General features: G+C 44.6%; 1 protein-coding gene across 4 annotated transcripts in view; it reads right to left on the bottom strand.

Moving 5' to 3' along the window:
- The window catches only part of CDH13 (cadherin 13), a 1,017,465-nt gene that overhangs the window by 79,647 nt on the left and 917,377 nt on the right, over nucleotides 1-20,441 (bottom strand). For all 4 annotated transcript variants that reach the window (XM_055551337.1, XM_055551339.1, XM_055551336.1 and 1 more), the window contains one exon: nucleotides 11,684-11,937. In XM_055551337.1, the coding sequence (XP_055407312.1) occupies nucleotides 11,684-11,937 (254 nt within the window). The remainder of the gene's footprint in view (nucleotides 1-11,683; nucleotides 11,938-20,441) is intronic.

The raw sequence follows: 20,441 nt of genomic DNA, 5'->3' as shown, positions 1-20,441 counted from the left end.
GAAAGTCTGGCCCATGGCCAGTTTATAATAATACGTAGATGGATGTTAAAAAGGTGGGTAAACTGTAAAATATCCTTTCAACTCTTTCCAAATGGTCGGATGTTTCATAGTAACCAAACTGAGCACCTCTAATTGAGGTTAATAATGAAAGTCTTCCGTCTCTGGATCATTATAAAGGCCAGAATTCTATTTTTAGCCACTGAAGCTGTTAAATCTATAAAGATTCAGTTGTTTAATTTATTAGATCTTGTTTCTCATTGCCATCTTCATAACAGAAAATCTGATTGTTAAAAATAAGAGTAAGCTATATATTTCATAAATAATTAAAAATTCTATAGCAGATTAGGCAAGAAAACAATTGCCACCATGATCTTCCAATGGAAGGACATCACTTTAATTAAAAATTACAAAGGTGCCACTGTAAACAGTTCATTTACATTTTATGCTCTGTGTTGACTCAAGAAAGAAATACCTCACCAAAAAAAAAAAAGAACTAATAGAAATGACCTCACCCCAAATCCTATTATTGAGGTCAGTAAGCACATTTAATTAAGATGAAGTGTTAATAATATATTTTAGTGGATGGAGGCTCTTTTCATTTCCCCAGGTAGAAATGTTATTATTTGGCCTTTAACTCCTGATTAAAATTTAAAAGGTAGGAGTCACCCCAAATTAAACTCTTAAATCTGGTTTTGAAATCTGTTTTTTTTCTTTTTTCAAAAGGAGTTGCAACCCTCTTTTCTCCTCCCAATAAGTGGTGAGCTACTATACATTTTGAATCTCTGTGTTCCTGAGAACTGATAATGATGACAAAATCCTAATTTCCAAGGGAACTGATTTTTGCCATCTGCTTCCAAAGGTCTTAGAAGATACAGAACAAAATGCCACATAGCCAGCTGATGATTTTTGCTCAATTTCCTATCATTTTTTTTTCGTGTGATTTCCTTTGAATGGGCCTCAATATTAGATTAAATGAGGTATTAAAGAAAAAGACTTAATGAGTCCCAAGAAAACCAGCAAAACCTGAAATTGGGCATTTTAGCAAATCTTTTCGGACTGAATTTTCATCACCGCATGTTGCATTCTGCACCAGTTTGAGACCATGAATGAATCTACTCGGAGCTTAAAAGCTTCCAAGTCTAGAGGAGGAAGGGATGGGAAATGACTTAAAAAGACTCAGAGAAATCAGGACAAAATGGGCAGTGGTTTTCAGAGAGATGAGGATCCAATTCGGATCTGATTCTCATATTCTGTGTTTAAAGAATGGCTCAATCTGGCTCATGGTTTTGGAAAAAGAGGCGGCTGATGGACCTGGCTCCTTGGCTAAGGCTATGGACCTGGGAAGCCCAGTGTGAGGCTGATCAGTCCCGCTCAGGCCATCCCCCTCCCTGTCCCTGGGGTTGGTTTAAAACAAAGCCCCATGCAAATATGTCCATGGTTGGGAGACATTAGACGATACTTGAAGACGAAAAATAATAGTAATCCATAAACAATAAGCCATGTCTGCTTATGCGCAAATGCTTGCATACAGACACTCCACCCCAGCTGCTGGCAAACCACGCTATACTTGTTTACCAAGCACGTCCATGGGCCAGGCCCAGTGCTGGGCTGGTACAGGTGTTATGGAAAACAGTATGGAGGTTCCTCAGAAAACTGAAGCTAGAGTGGTCAAATGATCCCGCAGTCGCGCTCCTGGGCATACAGACAAAACTATAATTCAAAAGATACGCCCGCCCTGATCAGCAGCACTTGCAGCAGCACGGTTCACAACAGCCGAGACTGGAGACAACCTAGATGCCCACTGACAGGCGAGGGCAAAGAAGGGGTGGCCCACGTAAGCAATGGGACACTGCAGCCGTACAGAGCACGGAGTCATGCCATTTGCAGCAACATGGGTGAACCCAGAGATTATCATAGTTGGTAAAGTAAGTCAGAAAGAGAAAGACAAATACCGTATGGTAGCACTTATATGTGGCATCTAAACTATGGCACAAATGAATCTATCTACAGAACAATAACAGACCCACAGACACAGAGAACAGACTTGTGGTTGCCAAGGAGCGGGGGGAGGGCTGGATGCGGAGTTTTGGGATTAGCAGATGCAGACTCTTATACGTGGAAAGGGCAGACAGCAAGGATACTGTAGAGCTCAGGGAACTACATTCCATATCCTGAGATACACCACAATAGTAAAGAATGTGAAAAAGAATGCATGTGCGTGTGTATACCTGAGTCACGTTGCTATGGAGTGGAAATTAGCACGACACTGTAAATCAGCTGCGTGTGTGTGCTCGGTCGCTCAGTCGCGTCTGATGCTTTGTGACCCCATGGACTGTAGCTTGCCAGGCTCCTCTGCCCATGGGAATTTCCAGGCAAGAATACTGGAGTCGGTTGCCACTTCCTATTCCAAAATCAACTACACTCCAATAAGATAATAAAAGAGGACCTTTTGGCCTCTAAGAATTTTCTCTGTCCATGGTGGCCTCCTCCCAAGTCACACCAGACAGACTGAAATGTACCACATGGCAAATGCATAATTTTTGAGATAATTTTTATACTTTTGCTTTTGGGATAATTCGGATATGGGAATATTTCACTAATAATCCTCTATGATTTTTCTAGTGTTGACCCAGACATCCTTACAGTGTGATCAACAAATAATTTGCAAATGTACTCAGTCGGTTCAATTGTGTCCAACTTTTTGTGACCCCATGGACTATAGCCTGCCAGGTTCCTCTGTCTATGAGAGTTTCCAGGTAAGAATGCTGGAGAGGGTTGCTGTTTCTTCCTCCAGGGGATCTTACCAGCCTGGGCATGGAACACAAGTCTCCTGTACTGCAGGCTGATTCTTTACCGCTGAGCCACTGGGGAAGCCCTTGGAAATGTAATGACATTTTTTCAAATATTAAATTCAACATGGCTGAAGTCATGGTGCTGTGGACACTCAGTCTTTATTAACTTGAGTTTGCTGTTTCCTTTTCAAATTTTGGCGATGGCAGATTATGTGTTTGCGTCCTTGACATTTTTGTCAAGGACAAAAGTTCTGAAGGCCTTGGTGCTGGGCCTGAGCGCTTAATTAACTAAACGGTACTGATGAAGCCCTGATGGTTTATCAGGGATGGAGGTGAACATGCTTGTTACCCTCACAGAGGCCGAGGGTTAGTGGAAAAGAACAGTGTAACAGTGAAGCGTGATAAACGTTATACTAGACTGGAGAAGGAGATGGCAACCCACTCCAGTATTCTCGCCTGGAGAATCCCAGGGATGGAGGAGCCTGGTGGGCGGCTGTCTATGGGGTTGCACAGAGTCGGACACGACTGATGCGACTTAGCAGCAGCAGCAGCAGCAGCAGCAGACTTTCAGAAAGCCTGTGGCAGTGCAGTCTGCAAGTAAGGGAGTCACCTGCAGGGGATGCCTAAACCTCAGAAAGACACACAGACATGGGCGAGGTGGTGGTGAGATAAGCCCCGGTAGTTCACCTCATTTGTATGTTTTCTTCCCATAAACCTAGGCTCAGAGAGGTTACGTTTTCCACATAAAAGAGGTAGACGCATCATTTCCTATTCACAGGGTGGTTGTGAGAGTTAAGTAAGACTGCCCTCAGTGCTTTTGGTAAACTTTTATATGAAAATGTCAGGCATCTTAGTTATGCAAAACATGCGTCCAGGGGGCCTGGCAATCTTTGCCTGGTTTAGTCTGGTACCCCATTCCCAGGAGGCAGAGACCAGCTCAAAGGCATGGGGATGGTGGCATTTCTGGGGGATGTAGGAATCTGTTGACCAGTGAGACGACAATGATGCTTGGAAAGAAATAATTTTGTTGCAAGGCTCTTTCTCCCCAGCTGGGGACCACTGGTCCCTACTTTCCAAGGAGACAGCTTCTTTCTCTCCTTCCTTCCTTTACCTCTCTCTCCCTTTTCCCCTCCCTCTTCCTTTTTTTCCTGGGGCATCGCTCTTGCTCCTTTGACTATAAGCTCCCTGGAGGCTGGAGGCAGAGACCATTTCTTCCAGAAGTGGAAACACTGCACCCAGCAGTGTAACGCCCGTGGTACGCACTGAACAAATGCCAGCGAATGAATTCAGTGAAGGAATGAATGGAAAACTGTAATGCGTGTGCTTTTTTTCAAGCAGTTGTCTTTGGCAACACAATTATCTATTATTTTGATTGTGTAAAATCTAATTTCATGGCATGTATTCATCTTGTAAAATTCATCCTGTTGTCTTTTATTACACAGAAAGGTTCAATACCCAAAGGTGTTCATGGAAGAAGCTTCCGGTTGCCTTACAATATCCACTCTTTTTCCCTTTCTTAGTAAAGAATTCCACTTTTAAAAGCTGGTTGCTGCCCACCTAAAAATGACCATGCTTCCTAGTATTTCTTGCAGCTAGGTTGTGGCCATGAGACTGATTTTGACCAATCAGATTCAAATAGCAAAGTGTTTGACTTTCAGGAAGACTGCCTAAAATATAGGACACTCCCTTCTGTATTCCCTCTCTCCCAAACTACTGCCTGAAACACAGATGTGAAGGCTGGAGCACTAGCAGCCAACACAGCCCATGAGGCAGAGACTGCCAGCTTAGAGGCCACTGAATGGTGAGCAGGAGGAGCGGGGCCCCTGCTAGCTTTGTGGAACTGCCATCCACCCTGGACTGCCGTAGCTGCTTTATACTTATTTTATACAAGGAAAAAAAAAATTTCTATCTTCTCTGAACCACCATCGTTTTCAATTTTCTGTTTATAGTCAGCCAAACTTAATCCTCACAGATACAGTGCTGCTGGACAAACACTTGTGGGGCTTCCAGGATGAATGATCCTTTTTCCCAGAAATGCTTGAGCAGCAAAGGGTAATTTCACTTGGGCAAGGACAATATTTTTCCTCAGCTCACATCTTACATGTTCAGTGTGTGGCAGAAGTCTCTGCTATAAGGTTGTTTACTACAGACCAGAGAGAGAAGATGAGTTCTGTCTAAAAAATGTTTGGAATTGGAATTGCTACTTGGCTGCCTCAATAGAAATCCCCTGATCATTCAGAGAATGAAATAAGTCCTCTCGGACCACTCAAAATGATGGAGCTGCTGGCCATATCCCTAGAGTAACCAAAGTAACAGACTTGATGCCATGGTGAGACTGGTCCCTGCTTCTCATCTCACTGTTGGAGGATGTTGGGGAAATACAGTCATTTCCATCTTAGCATAATTATCATTGAGCTGGTATTTCTGACAATAATTAGCCCACAAGTTTAGGTGCATGGGTCCGTTGCCCACTGGAGACACTAAAATGTCCTTGAGAAGTGCCGGATCCCTGTCTGGTGTTCATGGAGGCAGATTCCGTCCTGAGAGCTGAAGCCAGTCTCTTTGCCTCTGCGTGTTGAGAGGCTGGGCTATGGGAACCAGCTCTATTTTACAACATGTCAATGTTCACATAACCTTGGAGCAGAGAAACTTTCCAACCATCAATTCAAGTCATAAGGGAAAATAGAAATATGATTGCCTAGGTAAAAATAGAATTCTTTATATGACAAAAAGCATTAGCAACATCAACACTTTTGCACAGCATTTTCAGAAAATTCTTCAGAAAATTAATGATGCATTAAACAATTTAGCGACGAGCATGTCCACTGACCTTTTACAAAAATAATTGCATATGACTGGAAACAGTCTAAATAGCCAACAACAAGGGAATGAATAAATAAATGAGCATGTTTGTGTAATAGAGTAGTAGAATGCATATTCAGCGACTAAAAATAGTGGCTATTTCTTGACATGGAAAGCGATTCATCACGTATTGGGAAGTAAAAATGGCAGGTTTCAAAGCAAAGTGGGTGATGTGAGCCAATTTTGAAAATAAAAAGTAGTACTCCAACATGTGACTAGAGATATAGCCAAGCTGTTAAAAAGAGATTTCCTTGGGTGGGACTATCACAGATTTTTAAAATTAGATTCTTTATTCCAAACTACCTTTTCAAAAGTTTCCTCCATGAACTATCTTAACTTTATAATAAGGATAAGAAGATACAAGTCATTAAGAAGAAGAATTTTATCTGTATAGCCCACTGCTGTCAGTTCGGATTTGGCTAAGAGCACAACGCGATGGGCTTTTAAACAAGCTTTAATAACGCAGGCTTTTTAGTGAGAATATTCACTCTGAAGCCTGGACACCTCCTGTCTTTAGAGTTACAGGCTTCTCAGAGATCAAGGCGCCTTTCACTGGTTTTAATATTCCCTAGTGAGATAAAAGAGGGCACCCAGTGGCAGGGCGGAACTACTGTGTCTGAGACGTGTTTTCCATCCCCAAAGACAGGACAGGATGAGTCAGAAGTGAGGTCCTGAGTTTTGCGGGGGTTGGGGGTAGGGAGGAGTTTTCCTGTCTTGGGAAGGGAGGGAGCCCGCCTGCCCTCAGGGAGGAGGCCTGTCGCGGTGGGGGCAGGAGCTGAATTAGGCTGTCAGGATACTGGCCGGGTGTGCCGGGTCTCTCATTGCGCTAAGATGCCTTGAGTGCCTGGCTAGTCATCTGAGATGAGATGGGGTTATTGGAGCTGAGGCACCGACAGTCTTGGAGTGAGATATTGATATAGAGATAGGCAGAGAGGGAGAGGCAGAGACAGAGAAAGAAGAGGAGGAACAGGGGGGAGGGAGGGGATAGAGGGAGGAGGAAGGAGAAAGAAGAAGAGGGAAAGAGGAGGAGAAAAGAGAAGAGAGGAGAGAGGAATGAATGGGAGGAAGGAAGGAACAGAAGCAGACAGAGACGAGACGGCCATGAGACAAGAGAGAAAGACGGTCCTAGAGGGATGGGGGAGATGCCAATAGAGACAGTAGTGGGGAGGAAGACAGGCAGGGGAAGACAGAGAGGCAGACAAGGAAGAGATGCATGGAGTAAAGGATAGACCAAGAGTAATCGGCACTGGGATTGACACGTGGACACACACAGAGCTGCACACACACACACACACACACACACACACACACACACACAGGGACACCCTGAGAGCATGCAGGAGTGCAGAGCCAGGGTGAAGCTATTGCTGGGAATCAAGACCCTTGGAGTACATGTGACTTTGTCAGTTGAACTCAGAGCTCTCCTTGAGATAAAAATAGGAGTTCCCAGTGTAAAGTTCTTCCCTCTTCCAATGCCTGCTCCCCAAGGAATCATTAAGAAAACACCACCACCACCACCACAGACACAAGGTCATCATGTCTTTCTGAGAATTCTGGGGAGTTGAGTGTGGATGATTAGAAAACCATGTCCCAGCCTGGCCCCTCCCCTCAGCCCTGCTCAGCCTTTGCACACACTGCCCCTCAGGGACACGACTTCTCGTGTACAGGATCAAAGGCTGCAAATAATTAATGAGCCTTTTCTCCCCGAAGAGTTCCTGTGACAACAGCTGAACCTGTCAGGGATGCTATGCCTGCCTTTGATGGAGCTCAGAACCAGTGCCAGGAGAGGAAGGGCGGGTGGCGGGGGGGAGAGGGAAGGGCGGAGGGAGGTCCAGTCAGTGCCAGGCTGAGAAAGGGTCACTTCTAGGCAACTCTGGATCTCAGCAGGAAGGAATGTGTCCAAAGAGTCAGACCAGAGAGAGAAATGTGTGTCTCATACATGCACACACATTTACTTTGCTTTCAGTGCTGGAAAAGGGACTTGTCCAGACACTGCTCAGCCAGACCCATTTGTAAGTGCTACAGTTCTTAGCCAAACAGCCACAGGAACACCTCAGTTATATTTTCCGAGGGGACCATGACATTGAACTTGATCGCAGTGGCTCTCTGTGGCCCCTGATGACTCAGAATCATTCCCATGCTCTGGGAAGGGCCTTGGGCATTCCTGTGGGAAGCCACCTCCCAGGTACTTGTGGTTGGATGCCGGGTTCCCAGTGGGCTCACGCCTCAGGACTCGCCCCGGGGAGCTCTCGCCGTCCTGCTGTTCTGTCTGTGAGGTGTGTGTGCGAGTTGGCTCAGGGAGACCCACACCTGGCCCTCCGGCAGATACTTCTGGTTGGGGGGATCTTTTTTTCTGGTAGCACTGAGGCCCGGAATTGCTATTGGTGCCTTGACCCTCTACAGCCGCACAGAGACAGCTGAGGATGAAGCCAAACCAGGTTAAGCGCAGAGTCAAGAGGTGGGGAAGGAATATATTCTGAGCCCTGGAATCCTCATGCTGAATGCCCTTGCCCTCGTTTTCGATGCTGTGGGCCAGCACCGGCACTCCTGGAAAAAGTCAGTCTGAGATGGGTCCTTGCTACTTGTGACTGAGGGTCACACCACACCTGTGATGACCAGCTGTACTGTGGAAACTGGAAGCTCTTCAGAGCTGTCTCTGTTCCTGCTTTTTACCACAAGCCTCATGTCTAGTAAGTTACAAATGGCTTTCTCTGATCTCCTTTTCTCACAGTGGGTGCCTCTAACGCTCCATGCGAGATAGAATGGGGAACCATTGGATTCCAGGTTCAGTTGCTGGTCTGTTCTCCAAGCTCAAATCCTGCTGGCCTTGGAGTCCCTCGCCAGTCACCTGCTCCTCTCCAGGCGGGAATCACGTCTCCTGACTCTGTCTGCTGGGGCTGCTGGCCATGGCTTCTTGCCATACTCCAAGCACCACACCCCATTTGCCAGATGGGTTTCCTTCCTGCTTCTCAATCAGCTGCCTGTGGTGGGGGCAGGTGCAGCCACATCTGGGAATATCACCTCTTTGACTGCCAGGGGGCCCTGAGTTGGGGGTGCATAGCTCCAGCTCAGGCAAAGCAGACTTGCCCTGACATATGAACTGTGAGCTGAATGACACAAGAGTGGACAGTGGCTGGAGGTGGGTCACTCTCCCTGTAAGAGCCTGCAGCGCCAGCCTGTCAGGTCGCATTACCTAGAGGTACAACAATTCCTGTGCTATCTCAGCCTCGGTCCAAGCATCTTCTCCAATTCTATAAACTCCTCAACATCACTGATCATCAGAGGAATGCAAATCAAAGCCACAATGAGATGGTATCTCACACCCATCAAAATGGCCATCATCAAAAGGACCATGAGTAACACATGCTGGAGAGGATGTGGAGAAAGGGGAACTTTTGTACACCTTTGGTGAGGAATGTGAACTGGTGCAGCCACTATGGAGAACAGTGTGGAGGTCCCGAAAAAAAAAAAAATAGAACCACTATCCAGCAACTTCACACCTGGGCATATATTAAAAAAAAAACAAAAAACCCACGAATTTGAAAAGCTACATCATTCTGCCCAATGTTCATAGCAGCATTATTTACAGTAGCCAAGGTATAGAGGTAACCTAAGTGCCCATCAAAAGATGAACAAATAAAGAAAATGTGGTGTATACATATACACACAAATACGTGTGGAATATTACTCAGCCATAAAAAGAATGAAATCCTGCTATTTGCAACAATGTGGATGGACCTAGAGAATATTATGCTTAGTGAAATAAGGCAGAGAAAGACCAATACTCTGTTACCACTTATACTAGAATCTAAAAAAGAAAACAAAGGAATGCATATAAGAAACATAAACAGACCCACAGATACAGAGAAAAACTAGTGGTTCCCAGTGGGGAAAAGTTCATAAACTGTTCCTAGGATCTTCCAACAAATTCCCCTTTTGCCCGAGTCAGCCAGAGCTGGTCTTAAACAAAGAACCCCGACAGACCCGCCTCTTCCCTGTCCGTCCCACCTTAGTGGGGCATCTACTCCCAGATCCCAGACACCTGATTCAGCCCCTCCTCATCGCAGTAACATTGTCATGCCTGCCAGCATCCCCCGTTACCCAGCAAAGGCAGTATCCCAAGCTTAGCAACATCAACCCCATTTCAGTGCATTTCCTACCCACCCTGGAGTCACCTCTTCTACCTCCTGTACTCTTGCCTGGAAAATCCCATGGACGGTGGAGCCTGGTAGGCTGCAGTCCATGGGGTCGCAAAGAGTCAGACATGACTGAGCGACTTCACTTTCACTTTTCCCTTTCATGCATTGGAGAAGGAAATGGCAACCCACTCCAGTGTTCTTGCCTGGAGAATCCCAGGGACGGGGGAGCCTGGTGGGCTGCCATCTATGGGATCGCACAGAGTCGGACACGACTGAAGTGACTTAGCAGCAGCAGCAGCAGCAGAGACATCCTAAATTTGTACAACTACCTTACAGTGTGTTAAGTGACAGATTTCCTGATCTTTCTCTTTGGTGTTTAAATTTTGTGTTTCCTTTGTCAAACACTATACAGAAAAGGGGGAAATAAAAGGAGATGAGGAAAAAAAAAAAGAATGGCTATTTCAGATTCACATGATTATAGGATTTGGCCTTATTTTGTGCTTGTATCTAGTTCATCCGGAGTTTCAGAAAGTTTTGTTGTAAAAAATAAACCCCCGTTTGGGTTGGAAAATAGCTTCTGCCAGCCTGCTCCACGGTCCTGTGGCCAGCATGGAGATGGCGGCGTGTTTCCAGCTGTTTCAAATCAGGAGAATAAGACACATGTTTATTTGAAGTGTGTCTGATACATGGTTATCGGTATCTCCTATGAGAAGATTCTGTTCTGGAGGAGGAAGATTAATCACTCCCCATTGCAGAGACAAGCCCATGTTTGGACCTGCCTGCCGATGTGTTTGCTGTGAAACGTCGCCCCAGGGAGGGCAGCTCGTCTCCACCAGCACAAGATGCACTGCAGATAATGCTCATTTAATTAAATCTCATTATGAAAATCCCTTCTTTTGAAGTACTGGACAGAGCTTAAGGAATGAAGACTAAAAATTTGAACCTTTTTTTTTTTTTTTGGCTTGCCAATCATCAATGGAAAACTCAACCCCGATGGTGGTGGTTTAGTTGCTAAGTCATGTCTAACTCTTGGGACCCCATGGACTGTAGCCCTCCAGGCTCCTCTGTCTATGGGATTCTACAGGCAAGAATCCTGGAGTGGGTTGCCGTTTCCTTCTCCAGAGGATCTTCCCGACCCAGGAATCGAACCTGAGTCTCCTGCATTGCAGGCAGATTCTTTACTGACTGAGCTAACTCAACCCTGATGGTTCATTTCTTTTTTTTTTAATTTTTATTTATTTAAATTTTATTTTATTTTTTAAACTTTACATAATTGTATTAGTTTTGCCAAATATCAAAATGAATCCGCCACACGATGGTTCATTTCTAAGTACCAGGGAACATCTATTCCTTCCCCTTAACAGTTCAGAGTTCAGAGCACTTGGCCGAGAGCACCGACTTTGCATACTGAACCACGATGTCTCCATCCTGATTCTTCCGCTACTATGCTGGGCAGCCTTGAGCAAGCTACTGAACCTCTCTGAATTCCTAATACCCTTAACTGTACATGGAGTTGGCCAAGCTTTTCTCATGAAGCTGTGGCCACTGATAGAGCAGGTTAAGCATCTGAGATGCAAGGGCCCCTTGGTGGCAGCTCCTTCCACACTGTGCTCGGCACTGGCAGAGCCCTGGGAACCTGTGGGAACACAGCCCTGGAGCCCCTCTCCTCCCGGGCTGCTCTGCAGCCAGGAACCAGGGACAGGGCCAGCTTCCCCGTGTAGTCAGCCTGTCCCCTGATGCCACTGGCCGCCAACACTTTATCACGACACAAACTTCCTGCTCAGCCAGGTCGTTAAGCAGTGTATGTAATGTATGTAAGTCAATGGTAACCCGGAAGGAAGAGCCGCTCCTGCCTGCCTCCCGCCTCTGGCCACGGAGACGCTCACCCACCTGATGGTCTGATGCTGCAGGGAGTCGGGGTCCGTGGCATTCACTGTCAGCAGCACACTGCCCACGGAGACGTTCTCCTGCTTGGTCACCATCATGGGGTCCGGGTAGAAAACTGGACTCTCGTTGACGTCCAGGACAGTGATGTGGACAGTGGCCGTGGAGCTGGAGCCGTAGGAGACGTCGGGCACTAGTGGGTCCTCGTTTTCCACTTTGATCAGCAGGGTGTGAAAGGCAGAAATCTCATAGTCCAGAGGCTGGAAGGCAGAGAGGGGGTGCTCAGAACATGGGTCTGCCACAAAAGGTGGGCGCTTTTGCACAGAGGCCCTCTGACAGCCCCTGGGCCGTGCAGACACTCGGGGATGGATCCAGGTTCTGTGGACTAAGAAGTTTTATGCAACTTGGGGCCTTCTTTCAGAAAGAGAGTATGAAACATACAGATACCAAGTTAGATATGGGAGTTGTTGAGGGTTTTAGACTGAGAAATAACCATAGCAATTACATGAGTCTCAGAGATCTGGGTCTCTGGGTGTGAGATCTCTTTGAGTAAGATTCCCTGATGATGCTGACATTAAAAGCCTTCCCACCTGTAGCCTGTGACCCCAAACTCCATCACGCCTGCGGGCTTCAGTGGGTGCATGTTATTCTAGGAGAGTGTCATGCAAGGAAAAGGATTCGGGAGGCTGAGACATGAGGGGTTAAGCTGCAGGGCCCTGCCTCCCCTGAGGGCACTGGGAAGCCTGGGGGGCATTTTCATTTGGCCTCAAGACTCAGTGGCTCTATTGCCATTTTCTGGGCAGGAGGATGCGATGCCAGATACATGGCAGGCTCTCCCACCAACGAGCAGCCCTGCTGAGGCCCTTTCTAGGTGATTATGCAAAGGGGCTCTGGTGTCTACCTCCTCTGGTGCTGTGTAGACTAACATCAGAGGACATTAAGGAAACCCACTGTAGACATTATGAACGTGGTGGCCTGCCCACCATAAACTGTCACAGACCACATCCACGCTGCCACTTTCCTTCTAAACCATTAGCTGCAGTGCGGGTGACATTTCCTGTTGATGGGAGTGTGTGTGGGGAGACATTTGGGTGAGACAAGGACGCAATTTTTATGTCAGTGTTTACCGGGAAAATGAGTTAGCTAACTCATGAGACCTAAGACGTAATGGACATTCCTGCTGGGAGGACGAGACTAAAGTGAGTCCAGGGAGGTGATTCACACTCAACCAGAAGGAAGGGGATGGCAGTGCAGGCTGTAAGGGATCTGGGAACGTGGGATGGGGGTGAGGACTGAAAGAGCTCTGTGGGCACAGGAGGTACAAGGTGTAATCAGAGAGGCCGAGTGGGGCGAACTTTAGGCAGAATTACACTAACTTCTATAATAATTACAGCTAATGTGCAAGCAGCCCACTCCACACCTGTGAAAGCGCATAGATGCACATGTGTGTACACATGCACAGGCGCATACACACACACACACACACACACACACACACGAGAAGTGCTGACCTGGAAACACTTCCTGGTAATAATAGGACTGCCCCTCCACCCGCACCTAGAACTCCTCCCATCAGGGTGAGTGTTAGGGTGTTAAGCCCTAACAGATACAAAGCTGTTGGCACCCAGGAGCTATACTGTGGTTCCCTCCCTGGAATACAAGAATAATTTACCACTGCTGCCTCCTTTCTAATAACAGAACTCTGGGGGAGGAGCCAAGATGGCGGAGGAGTAGGACGGGGAGAACACTTTCTCCCCCACAAATTCATCAAAAGAGCATTTAAACATCGAGTAAATTCCACAAAACAACTTCTGAATGCCGGCAGAGGACATCAGGTACCCAGAAAAGCAGCCCAACTCTTCGAAAGGAGAGAGAAGAAATACAGCTCCATCCACCAGAACATCGACACAAGCTTTCCTAACCAGGAAACCTTGACAAGCCACCTGTACAAACCCACACACAGCGAGGAAACGCCACAATAAAGAGAACTCCACAAACTGCCAGAATACAGAAAGGACACCCCAAACTCAGCAATTTAAACAAGATGAAGAGACAGAGGAATACCCAGCAGATAAAGGAACAGGATAAATGCCCACCAAACCAAACAAAAGAGGAAGAGATAGGGAATCTACCTGATAAAGAATTCCGAATAATGATAGTGAAATTGATCCAAAATCTTGAAATTAAAATGGAATCACAGATAAATAGCCTGGAGGCAAGGATTGAGAAGATGCAAGAAAGGTTTAACAAGGACTTAGAAGAAATAAAAAAGAGTCAATATATAATGAATAATGCAATAAGTGAAATTAAAAACACTCTGGAGGCAACAAATAGTAGAATAACAGAGGCAGAAGATAGGATTAGTGAATTAGAAGATAGAATGGTAGAAATAAATGAATCAGAGAGGACAAAAGAAAAACGAATTAAAAGAAATGAGGACAATCTCAGAGACCTCCAGGACAATATTAAACGCTACAACATTCGAATCATAGGGGTCCCAGAAGAAGAAGACAAAAAGAAAGACCATGAGAAAATGCTTGAGGAGATAATAGTTGAAAACTTCCCTAAAATGGGGAAGGAAATAATCACCCAAGTCCAAGAAACCCAGAGAGTCCCAAACAGGATAAACCCAAGGCGAAACACCCCAAGACACATAGTAATCAAATTAACAAAGATCAAACACAAAGAACAAATATTAAAAGCAGCAAGGGAAAAACAACAAATAACACACAAGGGAATACCCATAAGGATAACAGCTGATCTTTCAATAGAAACTCTTCAAGCCAGGAGGGAATGGCAAGACATACTTAAAATGATGAAAGAAAATAACCTACAGCCCAGATGATTGTACCCAGCAAGGATCTCATTCAAGTATGAAGGAGAAATCAAAAGCTTTTCAGACAAGCAAAAGCTGAGAGAATTCTGCACCACCAAACCAGCTCTCCAACAAATACTAAAGGATATTCTCTAGACAGGAAACACAAAAATGGTGTATAAATTTGAACCCAAAACAATAAAGTAAATGGCAACGGATCATACTTATCAGTAATTACCTTAAACGTAAATGGGTTGAATGCCCCAACCAAAAGACAAAGACTGGCTGAATGGATACAAAAACAAGACCCCTACATAGGTTGTCTACAAGAGACCCACCTCAAAACAGGGGACGCATACAGACTGAAAGTGAAGGGCTGGAAAAAGATTTTCCATGCAAATAGGGACCAAAAGAAAGCAGGAGTAGCAATACTCATATCAGATAAAATAGACTTTAAAACAAAGACTGTGAAAAGAGACAAAGATGGTCACTACATAATGATCAAAGGATCAATCCAAGAAGAAGATATAACAATTATAAATATATATGCACCCAACACGGGAGCACCGCAGTATGTAAGACAAATGCTAACAAGTATGAAAGAAGAAATTAACAATAACACAATAATAGTGGGAGACTTTAATACCCCACTCACACCTATGGATAGATCAACTAAACAGAAAATTAACAAAGAAACACAAACTTTAAACGATACAATAGACCAGTTAGACCTAATTGATATCTATAGGACATTTCATCCCAAAACAATGAATTTCACCTTCTTCTCAAGTGCACATGGAACCTTCTCCAGGATAGATCACATCCTGGGCCATAAAGCTAGCCTTGGTAAATTCAAAAAAATAGAAATCATTCCAAGCATCTTTTCTGACCACAATGCAGTAAGACTAGATCTCAATTACAGGAGAAAAACTATTAAAAAATCCAACATATGGAGGCTGAACAACACGCTGCTGAATAACCAACAAATCACAGAAGAAATCAAAAAAGAAATCAAAATTTGCATAGAAACGAATGAAAATGAAAACACAACAACCCAAAACCTGTGGGACACTGTAAAAGCAGTCCTAAGGGGAAAGTTCATAGCAATACAGGCACACCTCAAGAAACAAGAAAAAAGTCAAATAAATAACCTAACTCTACACCTAAAGCAACTAGAAAAGGAAGAAATGAAGAACCCCAGGGTTAGTAGATGGAAAGAAATCTTAAAAATTAGAGCAGAAATAAATGCAAAAGAAACAAAAGAGACCATAGCAAAAATCAACAAAGCCAAAAGCTGGTTCTTTGAAAGGATAAATAAAATTGACAAACCATTAGCCAGACTCATCAAGAAACAAAGGGAGAAAAATCAAATCAATAAAATTAGAAAGGAAAATGGAGATATCACAACAGACAACACAGAAATACAAAGGATCATAAGAGACTACTATCAACAATTATATGCCAATAAAATGGACAACGAGGAAGAAATGGACAAATTCTTAGAAAAGTACAACTTTCCAAAACTCGACCAGGAAGAAATAGAAAATCTTAACAGACCCATCACAAGCACGGAAATTGAAACTGTAATCAAAAATCTTCCAGCAAACAAAAGCCCAGGTCCAGACGGCTTCACAGCTGAATTCTACCAAAAATTTAGAGAAGAGCTAACACCTATCCTGCTCAAACTCTTCCAGAAAATTGCAGAGGATGGTAAACTTCCCAACTCATTCTATGAGGCCACCATCACCCTAATACCAAAACCTGACAAAGATCCCACAAAAAAAGAAAACTACAGGCCAATATCACTGATGAACATAGATGCAAAAATCCTTAACAAAATTCTAGCAATCAGAATCCAACAACACATTAAAAAGATCATACACCATGACCAAGTGGGCTTTATCCCAGGGATGCAAGGATTCTTCAATATCCGCAAATCAATCAATGTAATACACCACATTAACAAATTGAAAAATAAAAACCATATGATTATCTCAATAGATGCAGAGAAAGCCTTTGACAAAATTCAACATCCATTTATGATAAAAACTCTCCAGAAAGCAGGAATAGAAGGAACATACCTCAACATAATAAAAGCTATATATGACAAACCCACAGCAAACATTATCCTCAATGGTGAAAAATTGAAAGCATTTCCTCTAAAGTCAGGAACAAGACAAGGGTGCCCACTGTCACCATTACTATTCAACATAGTTTTGGAAGTTTTGGCCACAGCAATCAGAACCGAAAAAGAAATAAAAGGAATCCAAATTGGAAAAGAAGAAGTAAAGCTCTCACTGTTTGCAGATGACATGATCCTCTACATAGAAAACCCTAAAGACTCCACCAGAAAATTACTAGAACTAATCAATGACTATAGTAAAGTTGCAGGATATAAAATCAACACACAGAAATCCCTTGCATTCCTATACACTAATAATGAGAAAACAGAAAGAGAAATTAAGGAAACAATTCCATTCACCATTGCAACGGAAAGAATAAAATACTTAGGAATATATCTGCCTAAAGAAACTAAAGACCTATATATAGAAAACTATAAAACACTGGTGAAAGAAATCAAAGAGGACACTAACAGATGGAGAAATATACCATGTTCATGGATTGGAAGAATCAATATAGTGAAAATGAGTATACTACCCAAAGCAATCTATAGATTCAATGCAATCCCTATCAAGCTACCAACAGCATTCTTCACAGAGCTAGAACAAATAATTTCACAATTTGTATGGAAATACAAAAAACCTCGAATAGCCAAAGCGATCTTGAGAAAGAAGAATGGAACTGGAGGAATCAACCTACCTGACTTCAGGCTCTACTACAAAGCCACAGTTATCAAGACAGTATGGTACTGGCACAAAGACAGAAATATAGATCAATGGAACAAAATAGAAAGCCCAGAGATAAATCCACGCACATATGGACACCTTATCTTTGACAAAGGAGGCAAGAATATACAATGGATTAAAGACAATCTCTTCAACAAGTGGTGCTGGGAACTCTGGTCAACCACTTGTAAAAGAATGAAACTAGAACACTTTCTAACACCATACACAAAAATAAACTCAAAGTGGATTAAAGATCTAAATGTAAGACCAGAAACTATAAAACTCCTAGAGGAGAACATAGGCAAAACACTCTCTGACATACATCACAGCAGGATCCTCTATGACCCACCTCCCAGAATATTGGAAATAAAAGCAAAAATAAACAAATGGGACCTAATTAACCTTAAAAGCTTCTGCACATCAAAGGAAACTATTAGCAAGGTGAAAAGACAGCCTTCAGAATGGGAGAAGATAATAGCAAATGAAGCAACTGACAAACAACTAATCTCGAGAATATACAAGCAACTCCTACAGCTCAACTCCAGAAAAATAAATGACCCAATCAAAAAATGGGCCAAAGAACTAAATAGACATTTCTCCAAAGAAGACATACAGATGGCTAACAAACACATGAAAAGATGCTCAACATCACTCATTATCAGAGAAATGCAAATCAAAACCACTATGAGGTACCATTTCACACCAGTCAGAATGGCTGCGATCCAAAAGTCTACAAGTAATAAATGCTGGAGAGGGTGTGGAGAAAAGGGAACCCTCTTACACTGTTGGTGGGAATGCAAACTAGTACAGCCACTATGGAGAACAGTGTGGAGATTCCTTAAAAAACTGGAAATAGACCTGCCTTATGATCCAGCAATCCCACTGCTGGGCATACACACTGAGGAAACCAGAAGGGAAAGAGACACGTGTACCCCAATGTTCATCGCAGCACTGTTTATAATAGCCAGGACATGGAAGCAACCTAGATGTCCATCAGCAGATGAATGGATAAGAAAGCTGTGGTACATATACACAATGGAGTATTATTCAGCCATTAAAAAGAATACATTTGAATCAGTTCTAATGAGGTGGATGAAACTGGAGCCTATTATACAGAGTGAAGTAAGCCAGAAAGAAAAACACCAATACAGTATACTAACGCATATATATGGAATTTAGAAAGATGGTAACAATAACCCTATGTATGAGACAGCAAAAGAGACACTGATGTATAGAACAGTCTTATGGACTCTGTGAGAGAGGGAGAGGGTGGGAAGATTTGGGAGAATGGCATTGAAACATGTAAAATATCATGTATGAAATGAGTTGCCAGTCCAGGTTCAATGCACGATACTGGATGCTTGGGGCTGGTGCACTGGGATGACCCAGAGGGATGGAATGGGGAGGGAGGAGGGAGGGGGGTTCGGGATGGGGAACACATGTATACCTGTGGCGGATTCATTTTGATATTTGGCAAAACTAATACAGTTATGTAAAGTTTAAAAATAAAATAAAATTAAAAAAAAATAACAGATCTCTGTCCTGCCCAAGTGAAGCCCCAAATATGCAAGCCCATGAAGGACTCCGCATTTTGGCTAGTGTTCCAGGTGACTTGTGTAGATGCGGACATTTCAGGCTCACAGCATGGTGGGTTGGAGGGGGAGTGTGGGGACCGGAGGACACTGTGCTCCAGTCCAGCTTTGCTTGTATTTTATTTCACTCAAGCCACAGCAAACAGGGTGGGAGAACTGCGCTCCTGTAGGGTTTACGTGGGGATGTATGTTTACCCAAGCTTTGTCTTACAGCTGCAGGTCTGGAAAACTGCCTGCCACCTTTTATGGACCCTGGATGAGATGCAGACAACAGCCAGAGGCTGTGTTATTTTACGGTTTTCACGGCTTTGAAACTGCAGTGCTGAGTGTAGGGCAGTGTCAGGATCTCCAGGGAGTCCTGATGAGGGAAGAGGAGTTGGGAACTCGCAGAGCTGCTCTTTGCAGGCAGATGTTTGGGGTTCAGTTTGGACCAAGTTCTGAAAAGGGCAGGCTTGGGAGAAACCCAGAACCCTTGTCCTCCCAACAAAGCAGGAAGCGTCTCTAAAATCTGACATTCTCACTGGGTCCTACCCCCAGTGGCATTATGGAACTTTGCTGATGCAAATGTTTATACAGCCTGGCTAGGCTGAATAATGACCCCACCCCTAGTATGTCCATATTCTAATCCTTGGAACGTTACCTTACATGGCAAAAGGGACTTTGCAGATGTGATTAAACTAAGGACCTTAAGTGGGGACAGAAGCCTGAATTACCCAGGTGGGCTCAACAGAAACATAGGGAGCCTTGAAAGAGGGAGGCAGGAAAGTCAAAGGAAGAAGCAGATGTGGCGATGGAAGCAGGGGTCAGAGTCAGAGAGAGGAAGACGCTAGGGCACTGCTCTGAAGATGCTGGAAGGGGCCACGAGCCAAGGGATGCTCCAGAAGCTGGGAAGGATGAAGACACAATTCCACTTTCCCCTGCTGTCCCCGGAGCCTCCAGCAGGGGCCAGCCACACCACCTGCAGCCCCGTGAACCTGGTTTTGGACTTTTAAGCCTCCATGTTGGCGGTCACTGTTAGAGCAGCCACTGGAAACACACACAGGCACCAAGTGCCCATCACTTATGAGCTGGCCTCATAACAGCCTGGAGACGTGGGCTGTGCCGGCACCTCGTTTCACAGATGAGGAAACCGAGGCACAGAAAACAGTTACGCATCTTAGCTGAGGACACACAGGGAGTAGGTGGCAACGTTCCTGCTTTGTCCACTCACTTGGCTGCCGTAAACACAGCTGCTTCCTGCTTCTCAGGCAAACTGCTTCAGCCCCCAGAAAAGAAGCTATATTCCGCAGATGGCCTGGTCTGGCGGCAGCTCTCCCAGAACCTCCCAGACCCCTTCCTCCAGGACATGGGGACCACCAGCCACTCACGCTCTGCTGCCTCCCCCTCCCTCCCACGTTGCTAAGCCCTCCCTTTCCATTGTGGTCACATGTCCTTCCCAGACTCCCTGCAGCAGAGAGCGGTCAGCATGCAGGGCCATGTGCTCACAGGCAGTTTCACACTGAGGATCACCC

The sequence above is a fragment of the Bubalus kerabau genome, chromosome 17 (assembly GCF_029407905.1).
Source record: "Bubalus kerabau isolate K-KA32 ecotype Philippines breed swamp buffalo chromosome 17, PCC_UOA_SB_1v2, whole genome shotgun sequence".
Classification (NCBI taxonomy): Eukaryota; Metazoa; Chordata; class Mammalia; order Artiodactyla; family Bovidae; genus Bubalus; species Bubalus kerabau.
Note: the sequence above shows the minus strand (reverse complement) of the source record. Positions and strands in the feature narration are given on the sequence as shown.